The sequence below is a fragment of the Canis aureus genome, chromosome 8, assembly GCF_053574225.1.
Source record: "Canis aureus isolate CA01 chromosome 8, VMU_Caureus_v.1.0, whole genome shotgun sequence".
NCBI lineage: Eukaryota > Metazoa > Chordata > Mammalia > Carnivora > Canidae > Canis > Canis aureus.
Window position 1 is genome coordinate 52,870,508 of NC_135618.1, and position 24,869 is coordinate 52,895,376.

Genomic DNA, 24,869 nt, shown 5'->3' on the forward strand with positions numbered 1-24,869 from the left:
ATATTGTTGCATGTTCTGTGTAGCATTCTGTTGCGTGAATGTTCTATAATTTATTTATCCATCCTCTATTGGTGCACATTTGGGTTGTTTCCAGTTTGGGACTATTAAGAATTAATTTTCGTGCATGTCTCTGGGGGCACGTTGCATGCACTTCTGTAGAGTACATGCCCAGGAGTAGAACTTCTGGTCATAGGGGATGCCGTGTTCAGCATTAGCAGATACTGATTAGGCCATTTTAAAAGCCACAGTGAGTCAGGCCAATAGAAGTTCATAGAAGGACGATGTGCTGGCCTCAAGGGACAGAGAAGGGTTGTGGGGGACACTCCGTGCCACCCTCAGACCACAGCACTCCACCCTGCTGCAGTGCCCCTCTCTCTCCTGGATTCAGCCCCAAAGCTGAATTTCTATTTTCAACATTCCAAGCCATCTTTCAGGAACAGGCACATATCATGGAAAGTTTCCCTTATAAGCATTTGTCTGAAAAAAATTATGTTTTAAGTGCTCTGGAAGAGACAGGTTTCAAAGTTGTGAGGATACTGAAAAAAGGTGAGCAAAAACCCTCCAAATGCATTTGATTTTCAGGTCATCAGAACCATCGCTCCTATCTCATTTTGTGCCACTGTCTCCTGTGGTCCACACGGCATTCGTACCCTATCCTCCAGCACACCAGACTTTGCCATCTGCCAGTCCCTCTGCCTGGGCTGCTTTCTCCTCAGCAGTCAGGGTAACTCTTCTGGCTTATTTAGTTTGAGGTTTGGGTGTTTCTTACCACCCCCAACCCCATCAATCATATCATTCTCTAGTTTATGACCTGTTGCATTTAATTCATCGAGTCAGTCTTTTTCTGAAATTGTGATTTTTGGCTAGCTTGCTCACTAGCTCCTGTAATGTCTGGCTCGTACTAGGTGCTCAGGAAATAATTATAGGATGAATAAATGAGGTGAATAAATCATAACATAAGCTGGCTTGAAGGAACTTGATCTTGAGCCATCTTCTCTGGGATATCTGAGCTCTGTTTGCCCCTCTGAACCCATGGGACCAAGGTAGGTTTGAATCTGGCAAATAGTTTGTTTACTTGCAGATCAGTCACTGCCTCTATTGGGCAGGTGTCTCCCTGGCACTTGGCTCTGAACCAGAGGACATGGTAATAACTGAGGTGTGAACACTATGTCAATGATTGACTGGGGTTGTGGCCCCACTGCATATTTCCAGACATAAGCTGTGAATGCATCATTAACTGAGGCCCTGAAGCTAAACTGAGTTCCCCTCCCTCCAGGGAATCTCCCACCATCAATCCTTGGGAGACTAGAGGAGAACCAGAACTATAGCTTTGACCCAGCAAGGACTAAGCCCCACATGTCTCCTGGAAAAATTTTCAGAAAAGCTCGTACAGGAGACTAGTAAAGCTCTGTTGCCCCTCTTAGCTCAGGGAAGCCCTGTCAAGTTGGCAGAACTCTTTAGGAAATGAGAAATTGGAAGACTGGCTCAAATTCTTTTTTTCTTTTTTTCAAGATTATTTATTTATTTATTCATGAGAGACACAGAGAGAGAGGCAGAGACACAGGCAGAGGAAGAAGCAGGCTCCATGCAGAGAGCCTGATATGGGAATCGATCCCGGGTCTCTAGGATCAGGCCCTGGGCTGAAGGCAGGTGCTAAATCACTGAGCCACCTGGGCTGCCATGGCTCAAATTCTTATAACTAGTGTTTGTTCTAAATCCAGGCCCTGGCTCCCTCCCAGCATCCCACTGCCTCTTTCCCTGGTTGGGGATAATACTGAAGACAAAGAGGGATGAGCAAGATAGAAATATGGGCTGACTCCTTACCCCAAGACTGCCTGCAGTGAGCCCTTGCAATTCCATCCCACTCAAACTCAAAAACTACTCAGGAAGTGTTCCAGGCACTGCACAAGGGTCTGGAAACTAACAGTTTGATAACAATAAGAACCACATCTGCCATTTACTTTGAGTGCAGCACAAGTAGAGCAGAGATTGGTCAATGACAGCCCAAGGGCCAAATCTGACCTGCAGTTGACCTTATAAATAAAGTTTTATTGGAACCCAGTCACACCCATTTGTTTACGTAGGACTGCTTTTCTATTGCATCAGCAGAGTTTAGTAGCTGCTAAAAGAGATAGTCTGGCTTGAAAGGCCTAAAATATTATCTGGTCCTTTGCAGAAAACATTTGTGGACTGCAATGCTTATTAGCTGGGGATCCTGGAGGAAGTTGTTCTACTTCTCTATGCCTCCAATTCCCGATCTGTAAAAGTACCTGCTACACTGAGTAGTTGTGACATAGGTAAAAGGGGCCAGAATAGTGCTAGAGCACAGTAAAGGGTTCAGATATGTGTCGGGGCTTGTCCCTTACAAATTTGTTTCACCTAATCTGTGACCCTAGGAGGTAGATACTGCCACCATCCCCATTTTACAGACGAGGAAAATAAAATGTGACAAGAGGGAGGAGCTGTTCTTCAGGCACACGGCAAGGATTTAAAGCCAGCTGGGGTCTGCCAGTTGTGGCAACCTCTTTAGAGCACCCAGGAAAAGAAATGAGATCAACTCTTGCCCTTGTGCTCTTTCTAGACATTGAAGAACAGATATGGTTCTGTGAAATGAGGGCCTTGAGGTGGAAGCACAGGTGCTTTGGGACTCCAGAGGAGGGCAGGCACCCTGATCTGGGCAGTCAAAGGAGACTTCTTAGGGGAGGCAGTGTTGCAGCTTCTTGCATGAATAGAGGTCCCAGGCACCAGCTCCTACCTAAAGGGGCTCAGACAGTCTGGAAGTTGCCACATTGTCACCTTTATTCAAGAGGAGCCCGACCTCACCTCGGGGGGGGGGGGGGCCCCTCTTCACTACTGTCAACCCCCCTCCCCCATTGTCCCACAAACCTCCAGGGAGCCATTGCACTGCCTGGTCTTGTTTGTAATCCACCCTGAGGCTGGCGCTTTTGCTGCACTTTCGCTGGCAAGTCTGGCCTGTGTCTCATGCCCCCTTGTGTCCGCTCAGGGAATTGCAAGGCATCCTGTGGCACCTGCAGATGGTGGCACTCTTGGTTTCTGCAACAGGCTTATTTCAGACTTGCTAAATGTCAGACCCTGCAAAAAACTATCTCAGTTTCCTGATTCAATCATTCACACATGTATTAGGAACTTTCTACTAGCATAGTACAGGCTGTGCTGGGCACATTGGCATTTGTCAGTTTCATTTTATCCATCCATCAATTTTGTACACATTTATGCATTTATGTATTTAGCATTTTTAAAAACTAGGACTACCATGTGCCGCACTGAGTCACATAATTCTTCAAGCATCCTTGACACCAAGGTAGGGCTTGAGGCATGGTAGTTTCTCAATAAAAGAGTGTTGAATAAATGAATGAACAAGTTAACGAATGAAGTGGATGATAGAAGCTAAAGTGTTTGGTAGTCACCCTGTCCCAAATCTGTCTTGTTTCATCATCTCCTACTCTCTCCTTTCTTGGCCTAGGACCCTGCTAAAATCATTCTAAAGTAGAAGATTGGGGTGGGAGATGGGATGTGGGGTTAGGAACTCACTCTCTGGTCTCTGGCAGCTTACGAACCATGCATCTCACTATCTCCCACCTCATGGTGCTTCTACGGCTCATCAACTAAGATGCAAGCTGTGGTGGAGGCAGCTATGTATTCACTAAATTTTTCCTTATGGACACAGATCAGGGCCATATTGCTCAGCCATTCAGTTGAGTGGGTCCACTTAGAATTTTGGTCAATGGAAAGAGATGTGAGGTTTGCCACTCCCAAGCCTGGGTCGTGAACATCAGTGGCAACCCTCTGCCTTCCTGCCCCAGCTACTGGCTAGATACAGAAAATGGCAGGGAGCTCAGAAGCCCTAAGGGAAGTCAAAGCTGCAAGCTGGAAGGAACCTGGGTCCTTGATATTATGCCACTGAAATGCTGGTGTTTGTGTTTCCATAGCTAGCACTACCTTGATTGACACACAAGCATTAATTACCTTTGCAACTGATGGGTTCCGACCTGTTGCCTTCAAAGAACAGCTTCAACTCTGGGGCCTTCTTAACATCAAACTCCTTCTGAAGTTCCTTCTCGACTGTAATGTCCACTTTGCCAAAGCCGAGCCCATTCTTGCCTTTGCCCATGACTTCCACGGCTTTGCCCAACTCCTTAGCCAGGTTCCTGGATTGTTTGGAGGATGGGTTGTCTGAAAGAGTCAGTATAAATCAGAACTTGCTAGAGCCTCTCCCACTCCCCATCTCCCAAGGAGGAGGCTGGGTTTCTCCCACTTAGCTCCTTGGCCTTCCTCAGGCCCTGCTACAGTAGGTAATTTTTCAGCAATGTGACAGGATGCAAGGCACATATTTCATGAAATTGGCCATTTTTGGAGGCACTTCAGGGAACTCTGGGCTCAGCAACACTGGAAGTAATACAACTTTGGGGAACTCGTTCCAAATCTGCGAGTCTCACTTTCTTCATGGGTAAAATGAGAAAAATTTTATCGACTACCCCATAGAGTTCTCAGCCAAGTAAGACGTACTTAACAATCAGTTATACAGTGCTTATCAATTTCTAAGAGCTTTCCGTGCATTGAGCCATCTAATCTTCTCAGCATTCCTATAGGGTAGGTGTGGTTATTATCTCAATTCCATAGATGAGAAAACTGACGGGAAGTAAAATGTCCTACTTGCCCAGGGCTATGTGGCAGTGAGACATATAGCCAGGATCTGGAAGTACTCAATCGCCTCTCTAACCAACACTGGGTGTGTCAAACCCTCAGCATAGTGCCTGGCACATGATAAGGGCCGCTGTTATTATTATTATTGTACAATTTCTGTGGTCAGAAGTTAGAGGAGAAAAGAATGAGGGAGCATGCGTGCCATCTGGTGGAAAGTCCTGGAGTTACAGGCCACATTGAGCCCTTCCAATTGACCTGTGGTTGCTTGTAATACATCAGGGGACTCTTAGTCTCAAATAAGGAAGTCAGGTGTGAGAAGAGGTTACAATGCTCCCCCACCTTCTCAGAGTCTTCCTCTTGGGGTAAGTGGTGTTTAAGAGACCTCACACTCTGGATTAGGATTCCTTGGCCCCTCCTATTCCTGGGCTGCAGGGTGGGGGTTAGGAGTAGGGAGCCTCTTTCTGGAAAAACTTAGGGAGCTGGCATGGAATTCTGGCCCCAAGCAGGCCTTCCTGGCCTAAATGAGAGAGCACTAAAAGGTGCTTACGTTTGCCTTCCTTTCTCCTGATAACCCTGAGAGATTGCAGGACCCTCCCTGCCTTGATGTCTGCGGCAGGTGGACTGAGCCAGGGCAAGGGGTCATTGATTCCCTCTCAAGCCAGAATGCATTGTGTCAGTCCCCACCCTTCTCCTCTGTCCATCTGGAGCACACTTGGAGAAAGTGCAAATCACCTCCACTGCCTGGGCAACTTCCAAGTCCAACAGAGAGGGCTTTTGTAAAGCAAAACCCAGAGAACCAGCTCCAGGACAACTGGCACATGCCCCACCAGTCAGTCAGCACACCTGTTCCTGCGATGGAACACGAAAGTGAATGATTGTTTTCATTAAATTCCCAATCAATGCATAGGAAATGCTACTTTTGCCTCTCCACTGCCTGCTTTGTCACCATCATTGTCTTTGATACCCCCCATCCATCATCACCAGCAGGCGCTGGCCTATTGCCAGCTGCTCTAGCCCTCAGGCCTCATCCCTTGGCTTCCTTGTAGATTTAGTCCTGCCTGGCTCAGGGTTGCTGGTTGACAGTGTGTCCAAAGCAGAGTCCCTAAGGCAAGCAGCTGAGAGCAAGAAAAACACATGGAATAATCGTCCAAATGGTGGAACTTTTAGAGCTTCCACACGCAATCCAGTGCTCCTGAGTAGCTAGAATGAAAGTGAGAGAAATAGGCTGCGATAACGGGAATGCTGGGATCCTAAAGCTAGCTGGATAGGATCTAACAATAACAGGAATTGAGATTTATCCATCCATCCATCCAATCATTCATAATTCATTCAACAAATCTTTTCTGGAATCTACCATGTGCCAGACACTATTCTAGGTACTGGGGATTTAACAATCAACAGATCAACATCCCTGCTATTGTTGGAGAAGGCAGAAAATAAATAAGTAAAATATATACTATATAAGATGCTAAGTGCTATGGAGACAAAAGAAGCAGAGCTGGAGGTTAGGAGTGTTAGGAGGATTGAGTTTAAGTAGGGAGGCCAAAGGAGGCCTCACGGAGAAGAAACATTTTAATAAAGACTGAAGGAGGTGAGGGAGATGGAGGGACAGAGGCTATGTGGATATCTGGGGGGAGAGAGTTTCCAGGCACTTACGGTTCCCATAAGTGTAAAGGCCCTGAGGTGGGAGTATGTGCAGCATGTTTGAGGAATGACAAGAAGTCCATTTGGCCTGAAGCAGAATGAGGGACCTGGGGGTCAGACAATATAGGGCCTTACTGGCCACTAATAGATTTTGGCTCCTCTCTCTGAGGGTTGTGAAAAGATACTGGAGGGTTTGGGGCAGAATTAGATATGACCCTACTTACTTTGTACCTGGACTGTACTTAATGTTATATGAACACTAGAGTAAAAGGGAAAAAGAGTGGATCCAGGGAGACCAGTTGGAGGCCTCTGTAATAATCCAGGTGATAGACAGTACTGCCTTCAGCCGGGGTACTGGCAGTGGAAGGAGTGGGAAGTGGTCAGAGTCTGAGGGATTTTGGAGGAGATGAAAGGTGATAGATTGGATAGATGGGAGGAGATGATAGATTAGATGTGAAGTATGAGTGAATGAGAGGAGTCAAGGATGACTGAGATTTTGACCAAAGCAGCCAGTTGGCTGATGATGATGATGAAGGTGATGATGGTGATGGTGACAGTAATGATACAAGGTAACAACAATGACAAGTTATTGAGCACTTACTGTGCCAACCATGTTGTGAAGTGTTACCTGTATTATCCTGGTTAATCCTTGAAACAACCTCTGAGTTACCTATCATTCCAGGTGAGGAATGTTACAGACAAGAAACAGAAGCCCAGGACACCTGGGTGGCTCAGTCGTTAAGCATTTGCCTTTGGCTCAGGTCATGATGCCGGGGTCCTGGGATTGAGCCCCATGTTGGGTTCTCTGCTCAGTGGGGAATCTGCTTCTCCCTCTCTCCGCCCCCCACTCATGCTCTCTTGCTATCTCTCTCTCAAATAAATAAATAAAATCTTAAAGAAAAAGAAACAGAAGCCAGAGGTCTTACAGCTAGTATGTGGTTAGGCTAAGACTCAATTCCAAGGCTGTCTGACCCCCAGATTCAGGCTCTGATGGACCATGTGGGTAAGTTGGTCTAAAAAAGTTTCCTTTTTTCCTGGAGGGGAGAGATGGGGTGGGTTTTCCATCTCCCCTGCTCTGGGTGGTTTCCATCAGAATCGGGAGAATCTGTAGAGACAAATCCATTCTTTATGATTTTCAGTCCTGCTTTCTGGTTTCTTTTTAAAACTTACAAATCGGTTTTAACTCTGGGGCTCTGCAAACCAAGTCTGTAAAGGTGGAATGAATGTATACACCTCTGAGGTCTTGGTACCTACGTCCTGCTCTGGCCAACTGGAAATGCCAGCTTGATTGGGGTATGGGAACAATTCTGATGTACATTGTTGCTTGGGCAGAGTGGAGCCCAGTGGGCTGTGGATGGGCAGGGAGTCCTCTGCTGGGAGGCTGAGAGCTCCTGCGAGGACAGCCATCTGTGGGTCCTAAGATGTGCAAAGTTCTGGCACAGAAGTGCCCCCAAAATATTAACCATTATGATGATATAGGTGGAGAACCCTTAATCTTGCCCTGAAATCGTCATCTAACCTGCTCCCAGAATTCTTGCCTCTCTGCTTTAGAGGTACTTCTTAAATGACCCTAGAGACAGCTCTTGATAAACCTCACTTTGACTTCTCCCCATTAAAGGTAGCTTACCCTTTTCTCCTTGCCTCACTCATGCACAACATTATGGGCTCATTTCAGTCATTCATTCTTTCAGCATCTCATGCAGGCCTACTAAGCACAATGCCAGATATTAGTAATCAAGAGATGAATGAGATTTGGCCCTGGTCCCCCTCCATGGAGCCCACAAATTTGAAAGCAGTTTCAATACAGTGTGATGAACTGATGAACGGAAGTGTACAGAGGGTTGCGTTAGCATGGGAGGACCTGCTAGCTAGTGCAAGTGGGAGTAAGGGTGGACACAGCCTCCTGACAAAGTGGCTTCATAAGTTTAAACCTCACAATCCAGGTGAGGAAGTGTAGGAAGGACACTATGGGCAGAGGAAATTTTAAGAGCAAAGGCCCTGAGGCTGAAGCCAGTGTGGCCTATCACAACCACAAACTACTCAGGAGCTAAAGCATAGCTCTCAAATAAAGTGGGGAAGTTGGCTGAAGCTAGACCCAGTGGAGGACACTGTAGCCATGTTAAGGAGTTTGGGGTCTTAGAGAATCACTGAGGATTTTTAATCAGGAAGTAACCTGATCAGACTTGGCATTTTAGAAAAAAATATCTCTGGGTGCACTATAGGGACAGCATCAGAGGAAGTGGGCAGATGCTCTAGGGGGTGCTATAGTATTTCAGGTAGGGAACACTGGCCAGAACAAAGGTAGTGGTAAGGGGGTGGGAAAACTGAAGATTGCAGAGGGCTTAAGGAGGTGGTGTCAACAGAACCTGGTGATGAGTTGGATGGGAGAACAGAGAGTCAAGAATGATCTTGAGATTTCTGATTTTGACACTGGGTAGACAGAAGTGCTGTCAGCTAAGGCAGGGCATGAGAAAAAGCAAGTTGTAGGGAGCAAACTAAAAGTGCTGAGTGCTGTTTAAAATACATGTGGCATTTGAGACATGCCAAGTCAGGAACATGCAAGAGAAAAGTCCTACTGGTCATTGACTCTTGAGCCTGGAGCCCTCAGAGAGCTAAGAAAGTGGGCAGCAGCTAAGGATTTGAGAGAGGTACTATGCAGCATGTCCTTGGGACAATATTGGAAAAATTGTTTTTTGTAAAGAGCCTATTTATTCCTGGGGGGAGGGGGGAGAAAAACGTTTATAACGCTTTCCCCAACTGATTAGTTTTTCCAAAGGTCACTTTAGAAGGCCTGCCAGTTTTTGAGAACTCATTTTGATTTCCGTTGTGTATTAGAAGAAATCAGATATTCAAATGTAATGAGCCTGAGTGTCTCCTTTAGATAACAAAATCTCTGTTGGTGCTTAGTGTTGAAATACGGGCTAGTGGGAATGCTTTAAATTTTAAGTATTCAAATTGGTTGTCATTGAATGTCATTAAAGAATGTAAAATTGAGGGCAGCCCTGATGGCTCAGTGGTTTAGCGCCGCCTCCAGCCCAGGGCCTGATCCTGGAGCTCCAGCATCAAGTCCCATGTCAGGCTCCCTGCATGGAGCCTGCTTCTCTCTCTGCCAGTGTCTCTGTCTCTCTCTGTGTGTGTGTGTCTCTCTCTCTCCCTCTCTCTCTCAAATAAATAAATAAATAAATAAATAAATAAATAAATAAATAAATAAATAAATAAAATCTTGAAAAAAAAAAAAGAATGTAAAATTGATTGGATCTCTCTGTAGCCCCAGGTTCAGTGTCAATCCCTGAGTTATAAGATGTCAGTTAAAGCCCCAAAGAGCCATGGATTTCCCCCCTTTTGCCCTAATTAAAACAGAGCAGTCACTGGGCAGAGATTTGCATTCTCATGTGGGGAGGATAGGTTCTTCCTTCTTGTCTACCTGCTGCATCATTTTTGGAAGGGTAAATGTGCGTTGTGTCATGCAAAGTGTGTGGCTCTAATTCCTTCAACATTGAGGGTCCAGGATCAGAGATTAGGACCACAGCAAAAAAGAGAAGATGGATATCCTTCTTGGATGTCTGACCTGGGCAAACCATTAGCTTACAATTCTTTTTTTTTTGTTTTTAATTTTTTAAAAGATTTTATTTATTTATTCATGAGAGACACACACACACTTGAGAGAGAGAGAGAGAGAGAGAGAGAGAGGCAGAGACACAGGCAGGCGGAGAAGCAGGCTCCATGCAGGGAGCCTGATGTGGGACTTGATCGCGAGTCTCCAGGATCACACCCTGGGCTACAGGCAGCACTAAACCGCACTGCCACCTGGGCTGTCCTATCTTAAGATTCTATAGCAGGCAGAGTAGAGCTGCAGGATTCTCAGCTCTTCCCCGAAGAAACCATGAAACAGATTCGTAAGTGGTGGCCCCTGTCCTAGCATGGATGAGGGACATGTAGAATCAGCTAGAGGAGTCAATCAGCAAAGTAGAAACACCTGCCCTGCTCACAGGCTTATGTAAAGAGAATGTCCCAAACCAGATCACCCCCCCCACACACACACACACAAGGTCTTGTTTCATAGGCTTGAAGGCAAATCCAGCATGCACCCTGGTACAATGAAAGAAACCATTAACAGACTGGGCTAGATGGAGATCAGAAGCTTGGAACTATTTTGATGGAATTTTATGTATCAGGCATGCTCTATATTGGATGGAAGCAAAAATGACCCAATCGGATTTTCCCTTCTGGGAACTATCAAGGTTAAAGGCACAAAAAGAATGTTTTTGTTTCATGTTGTATGAAGTGACTGCACAAGCCAGCTGAGGAGGCTCTGGGACCCAGGGCAACCACATTGTTGAAGACCTGATTTTCAGACAAGGGGACACAGACTCATGCTGCAGTGGTGAGGCAAGGAGTGTGACTGTGTGGGGTTGGCTGGGCAGGGATGTGACAAACTGACAGAATGTTTTCAGGTCAAAAGGGAAAATCATGACTCAGTTCCAGCCAGTTGTTACGTTGCAAGAATGTGGGCCTGTGCCTCTAGATCTTCTGTTTCTTCAAAAGCAGATGTAAATTCCCCTTTAACTGTGAAATGTTTCCATTTTTAAAACACTGTGTGGCCCAAACATAACCCACCTGCTGGCCATCTTCAATCCATGGACTGCCTATTACATCCTTGATTTCAGTGTTATGGGAAAGAAGAGGAAGCATAAAGAACTGAGAAGTGAGCCAGAGAGATCAAAGGAAACCAGACGAGAATGGGCAGAGGGTCTCAGGTTGGGCGTGCAGAGAGATCAAGGAAGGTGAGGACTGACAAGTGCCTATTGGATTTGGGAACCTAGTGTCCTTGGAACATTAACCTTAGCAAATAGTCCATAAAGTCAACCCATTGCAGGAAACAATTGTTGACATTCCTGCCCAGAAAAGAAACCTATTTCTGTTGGCTCAGTGTCTGGAAGAGCTCACACCACCTGGCTGCCTCTCAGCCACCTCAGCTTCAGGTTGTGTTAGAATCAAAGGCTGTTTCAAGGCTTCTATGAGGTACAGTGTGATTAAGGCAGATAATGCCATGTGTTCCCCAAACCCTGTTTCTTTTTCCTCTTCATTTACACTGCTGTACTTCATTTCCCAGCCTCTCTTATAGAGCTGTGGCCAATGAAACATGGGCAGAAGTGGTGTCACACATGCTTCTCACCCTATAATGTCCATGTGACTCAACTGTGACTCTTACCCAGTAGGTCTAGAGCAAGGCCTGGTATTTTGCAATCCCAATGAGCTTTTAAGTGATGCTGGCACTGCTGGTCCACAGACCACACTTCAGGTAACACTGATGTGATTGCACCATTCCCAGGGCTGGCCTGGCCCAGAAGCATGTCCTCTATCTTTCAATCTATTTGCTGGCTGGAGGCAGAGGACTCAGTGGAGTACTCTAGGCCTTAAGGAATGCTTGAATCACTTGATGAAAGGAGACTGGGTGCCTGAATGACTATAAGGAGCAAAGCTCCTCTGCAGACCTGCCTGAGACTAAGATTTAAGAAATCAACCTTTACAAACTTAGATTGGGGAGTTTGTATAGCACTTACTTCCCCTAACACAGTGATCTTTAAAATATGTAATAAAAAAATAAAAAAATATATATAATCAAAATCAGAATGATGAAGGGCACCCAGGTGGCTCAGTTGGTTAAATGTCTGACTCTTGATTTCGGTTCAGGTCATGATCTCAGAATCCTGAGGCTAAGCCCCACCTTGAGCTACATGCTGGGCATGGAATCTGCCTAGGATTTTCTATCTCCTTCTGCCCCTCCTCCTGCTTGCTCATGCTCTCTATACATATATATATATATATATATATATATATATATATATATATATATTAAAGATTTTATTTATTTATTTATAGACAGAGAGAGAGAGAGAGACAGAGGGAGAGGGAGAAGCAGGCTCCATGCAGGGAGCCCGACGCGGGACTCGATCCCGGGGCCTCCAGGATCACACCCCAGGCTGCAGGCGGCGCCGAACCGCTGCGCCACCGGGGCTGCCCTACATATATTTTTTTAAAAATCAGAACAATGAAAGCATTTGGGTGCAAAAGTGGACAATCAATCTTTGAATTTATTTCATTATGGGACTTCATTCATCTACCATTAAAAATAGAACTATAATATGCAAAAAACCAATAAGATATTTGGCACCTTTAAGTTAGCCTACAACCTTGAATCTTGTGGCAAATGCTATGAATCAACCATTCTCAACCTCTTTGCCCCCTGGACCATAGAGATAGAGATCTGAAACATTCACCATTTCAGATGCCTCCGTTGGGAACAGCCATGGCCTCATTCTAGCCATGGAATGTTCTCTAACACAGAACAGAAGTCACTGGTGGGGCTTCTGGAAAAGTTTTGGTTTTTTTCAAGGGATATATACTTGGCTGACACATATTTTGTCCTTTTACTATTTGCCTGTCCCTCCTTTTCCCTAGAAAAATGTACAATACAATGCAAGAGGTGCCCAGCCATCTTGTGACCATGAGCTACAACATGTCAGGTGTTATGAAGCAAGAAGACAGAAGGAGCCTGTGTCCTTGACACCATAAAGCTGCTTGGACAGCCATTGACTGCCTATCCCTGGTCTACATATGAGTACAGGAGATAAATCTTGGATTTAAGTCATGATTAGCAGATTCTTTATTCCTTAAAGTTGAACTCAGTCCTAATTGATAGAAAGTTTATGATCGGTTTTGTGCCCCAGGGCCACAGGAGGATCAGGACTCATTTACTCAGTCCAAGTGCCAGATCCTTCATAGATACTCTCAGTCAATCCCCATTATGACTCCACCACTTATCTTATTCCTACTCTGGAGATGAAAGTGAGACACAAAGACCCAAAGCCACAAGTCTAGGTCATAGCAGTATTGGGTGTCACACTCAGGCTTGCCTGGCTCCCAAACCCATGGACTTTACCCCAAACTTTGACATCATTTACAGACTTTAAAAGTGTGTGGGTGATTCAAATTTAAAAAAATACTTTAGGATTTACCAGCACTTGGCATGTGGTCTTTGATAATTATTGATATCAACAATGATAGATTTCCAGAGTGCTTACTCCACTGCTCTGGCTAAAGATTGCCCATCACTGGGTGTCACTGGGTGGCCAAATAGCAAAGATTTCTCTCAATTCAGGCCAAACTTCAAGGTTCAAGATGCATTTGCATTGGCATGGAGACCTGTGCGCATTCTTGGATACAAGGATGCAGGATCCAAGCCCGAGGAGGCTTCTGAGCTGGTTTGCCGCCAGAAGAACCATTTCTAAGGACAAGTCCAAGCTATCACTTTCCATAAGGCCCCCAATGTATACAATTTAGACTATCCTAATGGCATGAATATTGTTGTAAAGAGTTTCTCATATTTTGTGACATTCCTGGCTTTCACTACAAAGTCTTTGAGAACGGAAACCAAAGCCCCTGTTTTCTGGGGCTCCCATAGGGTCCGTCCAAGGCCTGGCACTGAGCAGAGCTGAGTAAAAGTGGGGTGAATCAGGATGCAATCATAACAGTTTCAGCCCAATGAATGCTCCCTAGGCACTAATGACTGCATATTTGAGCCCATTTTCATCATCACAACAACCTGCAAGGGAAAAATCATTAATGCTTTTGTGCAGATGGGGGGAATCTAATGATGATGATAAAGAGAATGACAGCCAATACTTTCTTAAGCTCTTATCATGCACCAGGCACTGTGCTAAGCACCCCAGGAATTATATCGTATTATCAAATTCTCCATTTCACATCCAAGTAAAGAGAAGCTCAGAGTGATCAAGGTCACCTGCTCAAGGCCACATGGCCAATAAGTGACAGAGCCCAGCATTTGAGCCAAGGGCCATGAACCTCTAAAGCTGAACTTCATCCCAGTAAATGCATTGGTCAGACTGGAGAGAATAGGAAGCCCGTGAGGGGTCAGGGTTCAAGGAGAGAAAACTGACAGAGGGGAGAAAAGGCCACCAGAGCAGCAACCAAGAAGAAGGGAGGAGAATGCGAGGGGAGGGGTGCATGGAAAGGGGCAGAAACCAAGAAGGGGCCGCACCCACCCTGCCCTGCCTTGCCTAGCTCTGGAAGCTCAGGCCTTGCTTGGCCTCCAGGCCTGCTAGTCAGGTCAGGTACATCCTGGAAGCAGGTCTTGGGGACTGACATAGCCAGACACTTCCCAGAAAAGGCTCCACAGGATTCTAGAATCTGGTGTTCTCATCTGCCTTCTGCACCCTTGCAATCCTTCCAAGTGGGAGCAGGTATAGCACAGGGTCTGTGGTTCCCACTTGTGAGAGGTTTCAGATACACATGGTGATCTGTAAATCTTTGCTCAAGAGCTTGCCTGTACCTGCCATCATTTATTGTTCTCTGGTTGTGTTCCAGCTGCTTGACATAATATCTCATCTAACCTTTACAACAATCCAGTATGGTCATGATGCTCATGCCCATTTTACAAAGAGGAAAGTTGAGTTTCAGAATGTAAAGATACCAAAGAATAAATCTTGGCTTTTAACTTCAGTGAGATTGAGGAGCAACATATAAATCAAGACTAGAGTGGAAACGTAGTATCTTGCAAATTGTTTAACCTCCCTGAACCTCAGGATTCTCATCTGGAAATTGGGAATGATAGTATATACATATTATTTTTAAGTATCTTAATAACATGTGTTCTTGTGTGGTTAGCAATATATAAAACTCTTCTGGCTACCAGGAGCAAGGAGGCAGATATTGTCCCCTCCCCATCACCCGCCACCCAGGAGTCAGGGATACTCACGGAAAAGCACCATGAGGAAACGAGTCTGGTTCAGCATCTGGATTAGGCCAGGAGGTGTTAGCACTAACAGGTTGCCTTCCTCCACGATATGCAAGGGCTGGGATATGTTGATGCTGGCTTCCCTAAAATCCTCCTCTGGCAAGCCCTGGACAGTGGAGACGCAAATGGCCACTAGCAGCAGGGCCATCCATAGCAGCTTCATGGCTGTCCTTCAGGGGTACAAAGAACAGGAGCCCTTATCAACACCGGTGGCAGGGCACCATGTTATTACTCCATTCCCCACCCTTCCCTGCCCAGCCAGTTTATGTACAGAGAACATGGCCTGAGCAGTGCCCACAGCTTGGCAGGGCACTGGAAGAGGCAAAGTGTTAGCTTACCCTCAGCCCCTGTGTAAACTGCACAGGGATAGCTCAAAGCAGGGCCCCACTCAGAGCAACAAGAATCCTATTCACAGGCCAGCCACTTGAGCCCACGGGCTCCCCCAGACAATAGGTGAGACTTTTGCAGAGATGAGTCCCAATCCAAAGTCCTAGGGTGAGCCTTTGGGCCTCAGAGATAACTGGTCCACTTCTCCATCACAGCCTCTGCTTCATGCTCCTCCAGCTCCTGCTTGAATGCCCCTTATGATGGGACACTCACTTCCCATTCACATCCCCATTTGATACTTGAAAAAATTTTCTCAACAGTAAATATTTCTTTTAAAACTTATAAGTAGGGATCCCTGGGTGGCGCAGCGGTTTGGCGCCTGCCTTTGGCCCAGGGCGCGATCCTGGAGACTCCGGATCGAATCCCACATCGGGCTCCCGGTGCATGGAGCCTGCTTCTCCCTCTGCCTATGTCTCTGCCTCTCTCTCTCTCTGTGACTATCATAAAAAAAAACACAAAAACTTATAAGTAACATTTGTAAAAATTCCAAACAATATAATAAAAATATGTTAAGTACAAAATAAAATCTCTCATAATCCTCTTTCTGAAGAAGCTACTATTAACAGTTTGAAATGAATTCTTATACATATTGAAAATTCCTATATATGCACATTCAAACGTACAATTTTAAGCATAAATGGAGTCAGCTAATGCATACTGTTCAGTGTTCTGATTTTCTTTTTTTTTAATAAATTTTTTATTTTTTTTATTTTTTTTAAATTTTTTAATTTATTTATGATAGTCACAGAGAGAGAGAGAGAGAGAGAGGCAGAGACACAGGCAGAGGGAGAAGCAGGCTCCATGCACTGGGAGCCCGATGTGGGATTCGATCCTGGGTCTCCAGGATCGCGCCCTGGGCCAAAGGCAGGCGCCAAACCGCTGCGCCACCCAGGGATCCCTGATTTTCTTAATAATATGAAATATATCACATATATCCTATAAAAGTATAAAAATATATTTTAGATCTATGGCATGATTTCCTTTCCTAATTCTTTCCTTTTTTTTTCTTCCTTCCTTTCTCTCTTTTTTGTCTTTCTTTCTTTCTCTCTTTCTTTTTCTTTTCTTTTCTTTTTTTTTTTTTTTTTTTTTTTTACTATTTTTAATTGTTAGAATGGTCTGGGTCAGAAGCTGCCCTTCTGTAAGCTCCACTTTCCCTAATTATGTCTTCTTTAACAATTTAGAGCATAGAATCACATCCTCAGATCTTCATAAGTACTCCTGAGGCATAGAGCTGTTTCTCTGTGTGGCATAGACTATATGAGTGTCTTAAATAAGAAGACCGATAGCAGTATATTCTAGGTCACACCTTCAGATTAAATTTATAGGGATCTTAACTTCTTTGTTGACTGCTGTAGTCCTAGCACTTGGCATTTATGGTAAGAAAATGAATGAGTGACACAAATAAATACATGAAGGAATGAATAAACACTTGGTATTTGCCAAATATGTTTGTCAAACTACCTGAAGTTTCTAAAAATTGACCTAATGTAAATTTTTTTTGCCTAAAATATAGAGAATTGTGACCAATTCTGGCACTAAAATTTATAAGTACTTATAGCTAAACGTGCTTCTCATGTGCCAGGCACTGGTCTAGTGTTTTTCATACCATCACATCTCTTATGACAAATTATGAGGTAGGAATAGTACTATTGTACCCCTCATTTAATGAGTATAAAATAAGGCACTGAGAGGTTAAATCATATGCCCAGCGTCACACAGCTAATAGGTATAGAGGCTTTATTTATTTATTTATTTATTTATAAAATTCTTTATTTGAGCTCAATTTAGTTAACATATAGTGTTTTATAGTTTTGGAGGTAGAATTTAGTGATTCATCAGTTGCATATAATACCCAGTGCTCATTGCATCACATGCCCTCTTTATGCCCATCACCCAGTTATCCCATCCCTCACCTCTCTTCCCTCTAGCAACCCTCAGTTTGTTTCCTAGAGTTCAGTGTCTCCTTTGTTCTGCCTTGGGTGAATCCTTTCAACGCCTGGGCCACCAGCTTCCACCCGATCATCGCCCCACATTTGGGGGCAAGCAACCTAGTTACAGAATCCATGCCCCTAACCACAATGATGTAGTGCCTCTCTAGTGCCCACTGCAAAACGGATGCAGTGAACAGGGGTGCCTGGGTTGCAAAATCGGTTAAGCGTCTGAGTGTTGGTTTTAGCTCAGGTCATGATCTCATGTGTCAGGAGACTGAGTCCCACATGGGCTCCAAACTCAGTGCAGAGTCTGCTTGTCCCTTTCTCTTTCCCTTTGCCCCTACCCCCAACCCCTCCCCCTGCTCTCATGTGAGAGCTCTCTAAAATAAATAAATAAAACATTCTTTTAAAAAATGGATGCTGTGAACAATATTTTGAGACATTAGCAGAGCTCCTCCCCACCCTCCACCCTGATACCCTCTACTCTCCATCGTCCAATTGAGTCCTGCCTCAGGAGGGGTCGGGTGAGGCTGCAACAGAGAACAGAATCAGATTTTTGATTAGGGGTTGCAAAACAGGTTTTTGAAACTGATAGCAGGGACCAGGCACTCCTGTTTCCTTTGGAAACTTCTTTTATCTCTACCCCCACCAAGATATATGTTAGCAATCATCTCCCTAGCATATGAGTTACCAATATACATCTGAAGGGTCTCATGACTGAGGCTTTACTAGACAGTAATAAATGATCTTTTCCTAACAGTAGCTAGCCCCCTCAAGGTCCTGGGGACCTTGCTTCCAAGATTCCTTAGAGACATAGGTTGTCCCTAACCTTCTCCCAACTTAAAAAGTATATAATTGACCATCCCTCCTGACCCCAGTGCAGCTCTTTCTGCCCCACAGGTCATGTCCCCATGCTTTAATAAAAACACCTTTTTGCATCAAAGACATCTCAAGAATTCTTTCTTGGCTGTTGGTTCCAAACCCCAACATTTCCTACATTTCCTAGGTACAATTATGATGCCGCCTTCATGAAGGTGGAGACTGCTACAAGACCAGCTAGCAGGTAGATGAAGGAGCACATGGGCTCAGGTACACCTAAGCCCAATGTCTGTGGTCTAAACTGGGGTTCAGGAAACTGGCCCATTGCCTGTTCTCACAAATACAGTGTTACTGGCTCATAGTCACGCCCGTTCTTTTGCTATTGTCTGGCGACTTTTACTATAATGGCCAAGTTAAATAGTTGCAACAGAGACCATATGTGGCCAGCAATGACAAAAATATTTATTATCTGGCCCTCTACAGGAAAAGTTTGCAAACCTCAGGTCTAAATCGCCATACCACACTGCCCACGAGCCCTCGCTCACCCCTCAAATCTTGGATTCCTCAAATTTGTGAGTCCACTATTAGAGCTTAGTGTCTTCATCTGTAGAATGGGTGAATAGTGCCCATCCCAGGGTAGTTTCAAGGATATGATAAAGAACTTGTACTCCATTAGCATTTCTTATCCCAGGTTACACATTAAAATTCCATTGGGAGTTTTTTAACAGTACTGATGCTAGACTCAACCCAGATTAATGAATTCAGAATCACTCAGGGTGCAGTCCAGATATGTGTATGTTTTAAAAGCTCCCCAAATGATTCTATTTTTTTAACTTTCTATTTGAAAAATTTTGAATGCAAAAACAGAGAAAATGGCTTGTGTGCCCCAATGTACCTGTCACTCAACTTGAGTACTTGTCACCACCAATCTTACTCTCACCACTCCCTGCCCTGTGAAGCCAGTCCCATGTATTACATTAGCTCATCCATAAATAATCCATTATGAATTTCTAAAAGATAGAGGTTTCTTTTTAAATAAAACATAACCACAATACTATTGTCCTACTTAACAAAATGAAAGATAACTTCTTATCAAATATTCAGACAGTGTGAGAATTACTCTAGTTATCTCAGAATTTAAAGTTTGTTTGAATCAGGATCCAAATGAGATCCATGTATTGTCATTGAAAACCTTAGTTAATTAACCCTGTCTTGCAGTCTGTAGGCTGAGAACCATACAAATGAAATCAACCAAGGCAAGTCATCCAGCTGGAATGGACAGTAAAGCATCTGAGTACTAGCCAGGCCAGTCAGGGCTATTGTGGCTCCCCTTCCCATTCTCCCCTCATACGCCTTTGACAAGAGTATTCCCATACACAAATGGCCAACAGACATAGGAAAATGTGCTAAAAAAGACAAGAAAAAACAGATGTTGGTGAGGATGTGGAACAAAAAGAACCCTCATGCACTGTTGGTGGGAGTGCAAACTGGTGTAGCCACTATGGAAAACACTATGGAGGTTTCTCAAAAAGTTAAAACCAGAATCATTCTATGATCCAGTAATTCCACTACTGGGTGTTTACCCAAAGAAAATGAAAACACTAATTTGAAAAGATAATGCAACCCTATGTTTATTGAAACATTATTTATGATAGCCAAGATCTGGAAGCAGCCCAAGTGTCCATCCAGAGAGGAATGGATAAAGACGATGTGGGGTATATATTTGCATGGAATATTAGCCATAAAAAGAATGAAATCTTGCCATTTGCAACAAACATGGATGGACCTAGAGGATATAATGCTAAGTGAAATAAATCAGACAAAGACAAATACCATATGATTTCATTCATAGGTGCAATCTAAGAGAAAAAACAAATGAATAAACAAAGAAAAAGAACAGACAAAAAACAAACAAACAAACAAAAAAACCAGACAGAGATCAAACAGATAGTTCCCAGAGGGGAAGTTGGTGGGAGGATGAGTGAAACAGGGATTAGCAGTACACTTATCATGATGAGCACTGAGTAAGGTATAGAAATGTTGAATCATATTGTATACCAGAAACCAATATAATACTGTGTGTTAATTATACTTTAATAAAAATAATGTATAAATACCAAAGCTGAGGAATACTTATTTAAAAAACAAACAAAAAGCATTCTCAGAAGTTCCTGATCAATTTATGGAGATGGGGCAATGGGAGACCCAGAGAGGGAGGTAGGAGGTTTCCTGCTAACCTGGGGCAGGTTTGAGTATAAGCCTAAAAGGTTTCTAGTGCTTAGGCTTCACAAGATAGAGACCAAGCCCCAGCAACTGGTGGACAAATCCCTCCATGGTCAGACTTCTGTGGACCCTGGTAATAACTCCCATTCATTCACTCATTCATTCATTCATTCATTCATTCATTCATTCATATATATAACAAGCTTAAATATGTCTTGAGGTCTTAATAAATATATGCCGAGTACCATTCGAGGTACTGGAGATAGAGAACCGAACAAAATAGACAACATACCTTGTGTTCATGGAGCTTACCCTCTACAAGAGAGGGATACAGTGAATGAGATCAAGAAATAGATTCTATGACTGTATGTCAGACGCTGATGAGTGCTAAGGAGAAATGTCCATCAGGAAAGATTTGAAAGGAAGAAGGTGAAGGGAGGCACACTGACATTTTTAAATAGGGTAACCATGAGAAGCTTCACTCAGAAGTTTCTGTTTGACTTGTTAAAAACAAGACAACAGGCTCCAAATGGAGTCACTTGTGGCAGGTCCCGTGTCACCAAATGGAGGCGTAACTTAATTACAGTCTTTGGCTCTCCCAGAAATGGAATATTAAGCCACTCAATCAGTAGTTAACCTGATCAGCATTAGATAGATCATCTGCCACCCGCTAAAGGAAAGCAACCCTGTAATTACCAACCAGCTTTTTGTGTAGTAGAATTTCCTTGTTGCCTTGTTCTTGCTCCCTTCAGCCTATGAAGGTCTTTCACTTGTACAGCATCTCAGAGCTCCTTTCCATCTGCTGGATAGGATGTCGCCTGATTCATGAATCATTGAATAAAGCCAATAAGGTCTTTAACATTTATTTTGTTTAACAGACTGAGGGAGCAAAAACGTGAACTATATGCATTTCCAGGAAAAGGGTAGCAGGGCACAAGTTGTTCTCTCTCGGCCCACCCCCCTCTCTCTCCCTCCAGCTCCCCCTTTTGACATGCAAATCCTTGTTCTCTCCTCTGAGACCCTCACTGGCCACAGCTCAGCCTTATTTCATCACAGTGCTCCCCCTCAAACTCTGGACCCCCTTCTGATTCAATCCCTGACATTGTGCCCTCAGCCCCCTGCCCAGGGATCCCACTTCTCCCAGCACCCACCCCTCTGGCCTCACAACCTCAGCGACCCCTCTGTGTCCCTCTGGGGAACTGTCAGCCCTTCCACACAAATTTCAAGCCTGGTTCCAGTCTCTCTATTCCCAATCCCCACATAGATAGGAGTGCCATGATAGGAAACTTCTATGAATAAGAATAAATAAGAATAAGAGCAGCCAATACAGATGGGCTTGCTACCAGCTGCCACTGCTCTGAGCACTAAATGCCCTGGGTTTCCACAACCCAGAACCTCAGGTCCCAGCCACTGTTGTCTCTGGTCTGGTCAGAGGAGCATTAGCCTCCTCTCTGCTTATTCTTTTTTATTTATTTATTTTTAAAGGTTGCATTTATTTGTTTAACAGAGAGAGCCAGAGAGTACAGGCAGGAGGAACAGCAGAGAAAGGCGTTGGATCCCAGGACCTGAGCCAAAGGTGGACACTTAACTGACTGAGCCACCCAGGTGCCCCTCCTCTCTGCTTATTTTTTCCTTCCTCCAGTTCATTCTTCACACATAATTTAGAGATTTCCTTCTGAAACATAGCTTAGATCACATCACTCTCTTGTGGGAAAGTCCAGGGGCCTGCCATCACATATAGTGCACTGGCAGCTCCACACCCCCTCATCCTCATCTTCTGACCTTAGCTCTCTGCTCTCCCTCCCATTCACAGCATGTCATCCATGCTGGTTCCTTCCCTTTCATCAGGCACACCCTGCCTGGGACCTCTGCTTCTGTCTGGAACACCCTGACCCTGATATGCAGCCTTTCTTGGTCATTCAGGTCCTGGCATAAACACCAGCTCCTCCAAGGAAGTGTCTTCCCAGGTTGCTTTGTCTCCCCACTACCACCTCTGCCTCCAGCACTCTTGGCCCCATCACTCTTGTTTGCTTCAAATCCTGTATTATTATTTCTGAGTGTACGTTGTTTCTATTTCTAAACTTCTTCATGCACCTGCCTTTGTTCACAGCTGTTTCCCCGACTCCTAGAACAGTACATGGTCCGGATCTAGAGCTCAGTGAATGTTTTTGAATTAATGAATGAACAAACAGCTGAATTTAATTCTCACACAAACCCCCTAATCCATTTCAGTGATTCTCAACTGTGACTGCACATTAAGATCTCTTGGGGAACCTCAGAAAAATTGACGCTGAAACCGAAACACACTAGATTCTAATTTCATTCATCTGTCTGAGTCTGGGCATCTTTTTTTGAGGCCCCTTTGGTAATAATACTAATGTGTAGCCATCTACGCAGTGAAGCACACTTAAATTTGTAACAGCCTTGGCAGAAGGAAGGTGGCCAGGGCAGGGCCCGGTGGTCAGAATTGCCAGTTTCAAGCCCATACCTGCAGGAAGCCTGGTTATGCTCAGCCTGCTGGGGCCAAGCTGGGCAGCAAACTCCAGGGCACTTGTGGCAGGAAGTCAGGTTGTGGCCTGGAGAACAGGCTCCTGGCTTCCCTTTGTGACAGAGTAGGTTATGACTTGCAGGCTGCTGAGTGTTCTAAAGAAATCCAGAGGCAGAAATAAAGTCCCTTCCTGGACACACTGGGACTGTACCAGCCTGAGCAGCAGTGTTCCAAGTTCTGGGGTTCTGGAGGACCAGGATGACCTTGGAGAAGAATGGCCATTGTTGGGTAAGAAGACCTTGCCCTGCCCTTGCTGAGAGGAGCATGCCCATGGACAGGGGCAGGGTTGGGGTTCACAGGGAGCACCAGAAATAAAACACACCCTGGGATGCCAAGAGTGGCACATGGGGGCCTGAACTCAGTGCCTAAACATTGGAATTTGAATCCCAGCTCTATCCCTAAATAGCTGTGTGGCCTTGGGCATGTCACTCACCCTTTCTGAGGCTCGGTTTTCTCACATGTAAAATGTCATAGAACTCGCAGGGCTATTAAAGGGTTAGATAAGCTGACCTGAGCAAAGTGAGCTGCAAGGTACCCGGAGGGCAGAAAGCTGGTCCTCATCCTACCTCCTAGCGTCTGTCCCACTTCCTGTTCTAGCCACACTGGCCTTCTTGTCATTCCTCCAATATGACAATCACATTCTCATCTCAGGGGCATTTGTAGTTTCTTCTGCTGACAGCACTTCACTCGGCTGTATTCAGGTTCTCTCTTATCTCCTGCAAGTCTTTGCTCAAACACCTCCTCCTCAACCTGGGTCTTTCAGATCACTCTGTTTAAAACCATTCATTACGTTCTGTCTCCCTTCTCCCTGCTAACTCTGGGAAACGAACTAGGGGTGGTAGAAGGGGAGGAGGGCGGGGTGTGGGAGTGAATGGGTGACGGGCACTGGGTGTTATTCTGTATGTTAGTAAATTGAACACCAATAAAAAAAAATAATAAATTAAAAAAAAAACAAAACCATTCATTAACTTCCCCCAACCCACTCTCAGGTACTCTTTCTAGGCCTTCTTTTCTTCCCAGGACTAATCACCTTCTAAATTTCCTATAATTTACTTTGCATAGCAGGTAACAGGTACTCCAAAACATTTGTTGAATGACTAAATAAAAGGCAGTTATTGTCATTATTTGCATCATCATCATTTTTGTCAGGTTGCAGCCCCCCAGTTTTGTGCTGCCTGATTCTTATCATTGATGGATAGCAGTGATGTTGAGATCAGGTTGCCTGAAGAGCAGGCCCTCTGTCCATCCGCCTCCCTCAGAGTAGAGATTGTATCTTTGGATTTGGCTGCAGATTTACAGATGAGAATGATTGCCCGCGACTCAGTAGAGGTCTGAGGAAATGGTATTTGAAGGCCAAGGAGATGATTCTCTGGCCACGCTTGGCAGGGAGGGAGAGGAGCTGCCTCCACGGAAATAGGCCACCCTGGCCTGGTCAGAAAATGAGCCTGAGCCACAGGAGAATAAAACACAGTGGAGGATCAACACCCTGTGTGATGCTAGCTACCGCAAAGCCAGGTAGCTGGCATGTCAGCACCTACTCCCAGAGGCACCCAGAGCACTTCCTCCATCCCTAGAATCCAGTTCCAGGGGTGGGTAAGGAAGGTGCTCTGAAGAGTAAGTGAGCCTGGAGTTCCCGTAGATACTGGGAACTTATACCAGCTTGGATGTGATTCTGGGAAAAAAACAAAAAAAAACAAACTTTTACCAAAAACGCCTGCGGTTAATTTTTACTTGCTACACATAGCAACATCTGGCAGATAGAAAATGTTCACTAAATATTAGTTCTCATTTACTCGTCCTTGGCTTAACAAATATTTACTGAACTCTTACTACA

The 24,869-nt window shown here is 44.7% G+C and overlaps 2 protein-coding genes across 7 annotated transcripts in view; one reads left to right on the plus strand and one right to left on the minus strand.

Annotated features, from left to right (window-relative positions):
* Positions 1–24,125, minus strand: part of PDILT (protein disulfide isomerase like, testis expressed) — a 42,654-nt gene extending 18,529 nt beyond the window's left edge. Inside the window, exons 1-4 of one of the 4 annotated variants that reach the window (XM_077906819.1) lie at positions 24,015–24,125; positions 23,602–23,836; positions 15,089–15,297; positions 3,988–4,194 (exon numbers count right to left, since the gene is read on the minus strand). In XM_077906819.1, the coding sequence (XP_077762945.1) occupies positions 3,988–4,194; positions 15,089–15,290 (409 nt within the window). In that variant the 5' untranslated portion in view covers positions 15,291–15,297; positions 23,602–23,836; positions 24,015–24,125. Of the gene's footprint in view, positions 1–3,987; positions 4,195–15,088; positions 15,298–20,779; positions 20,803–21,187; positions 21,440–22,975; positions 23,216–23,601; positions 23,837–24,014 lie in introns of those variants that run through there. The other 3 variants (XM_077906817.1, XM_077906818.1, XM_077906820.1) reach the window with 3 other exon arrangements.
* The window catches only part of ACSM5 (acyl-CoA synthetase medium chain family member 5), a 37,892-nt gene continuing 36,136 nt past the window's right edge, over positions 23,114–24,869 (plus strand). For 2 of the 3 annotated variants that reach the window (XR_013384996.1, XM_077906816.1), the window contains exon 1: positions 23,114–23,263. The gene's annotated coding sequence lies outside the window, so the exon portion shown is untranslated. The remainder of the gene's footprint in view (positions 23,264–24,869) is intronic. The other variant, XM_077906812.1, reaches the window with a different exon arrangement.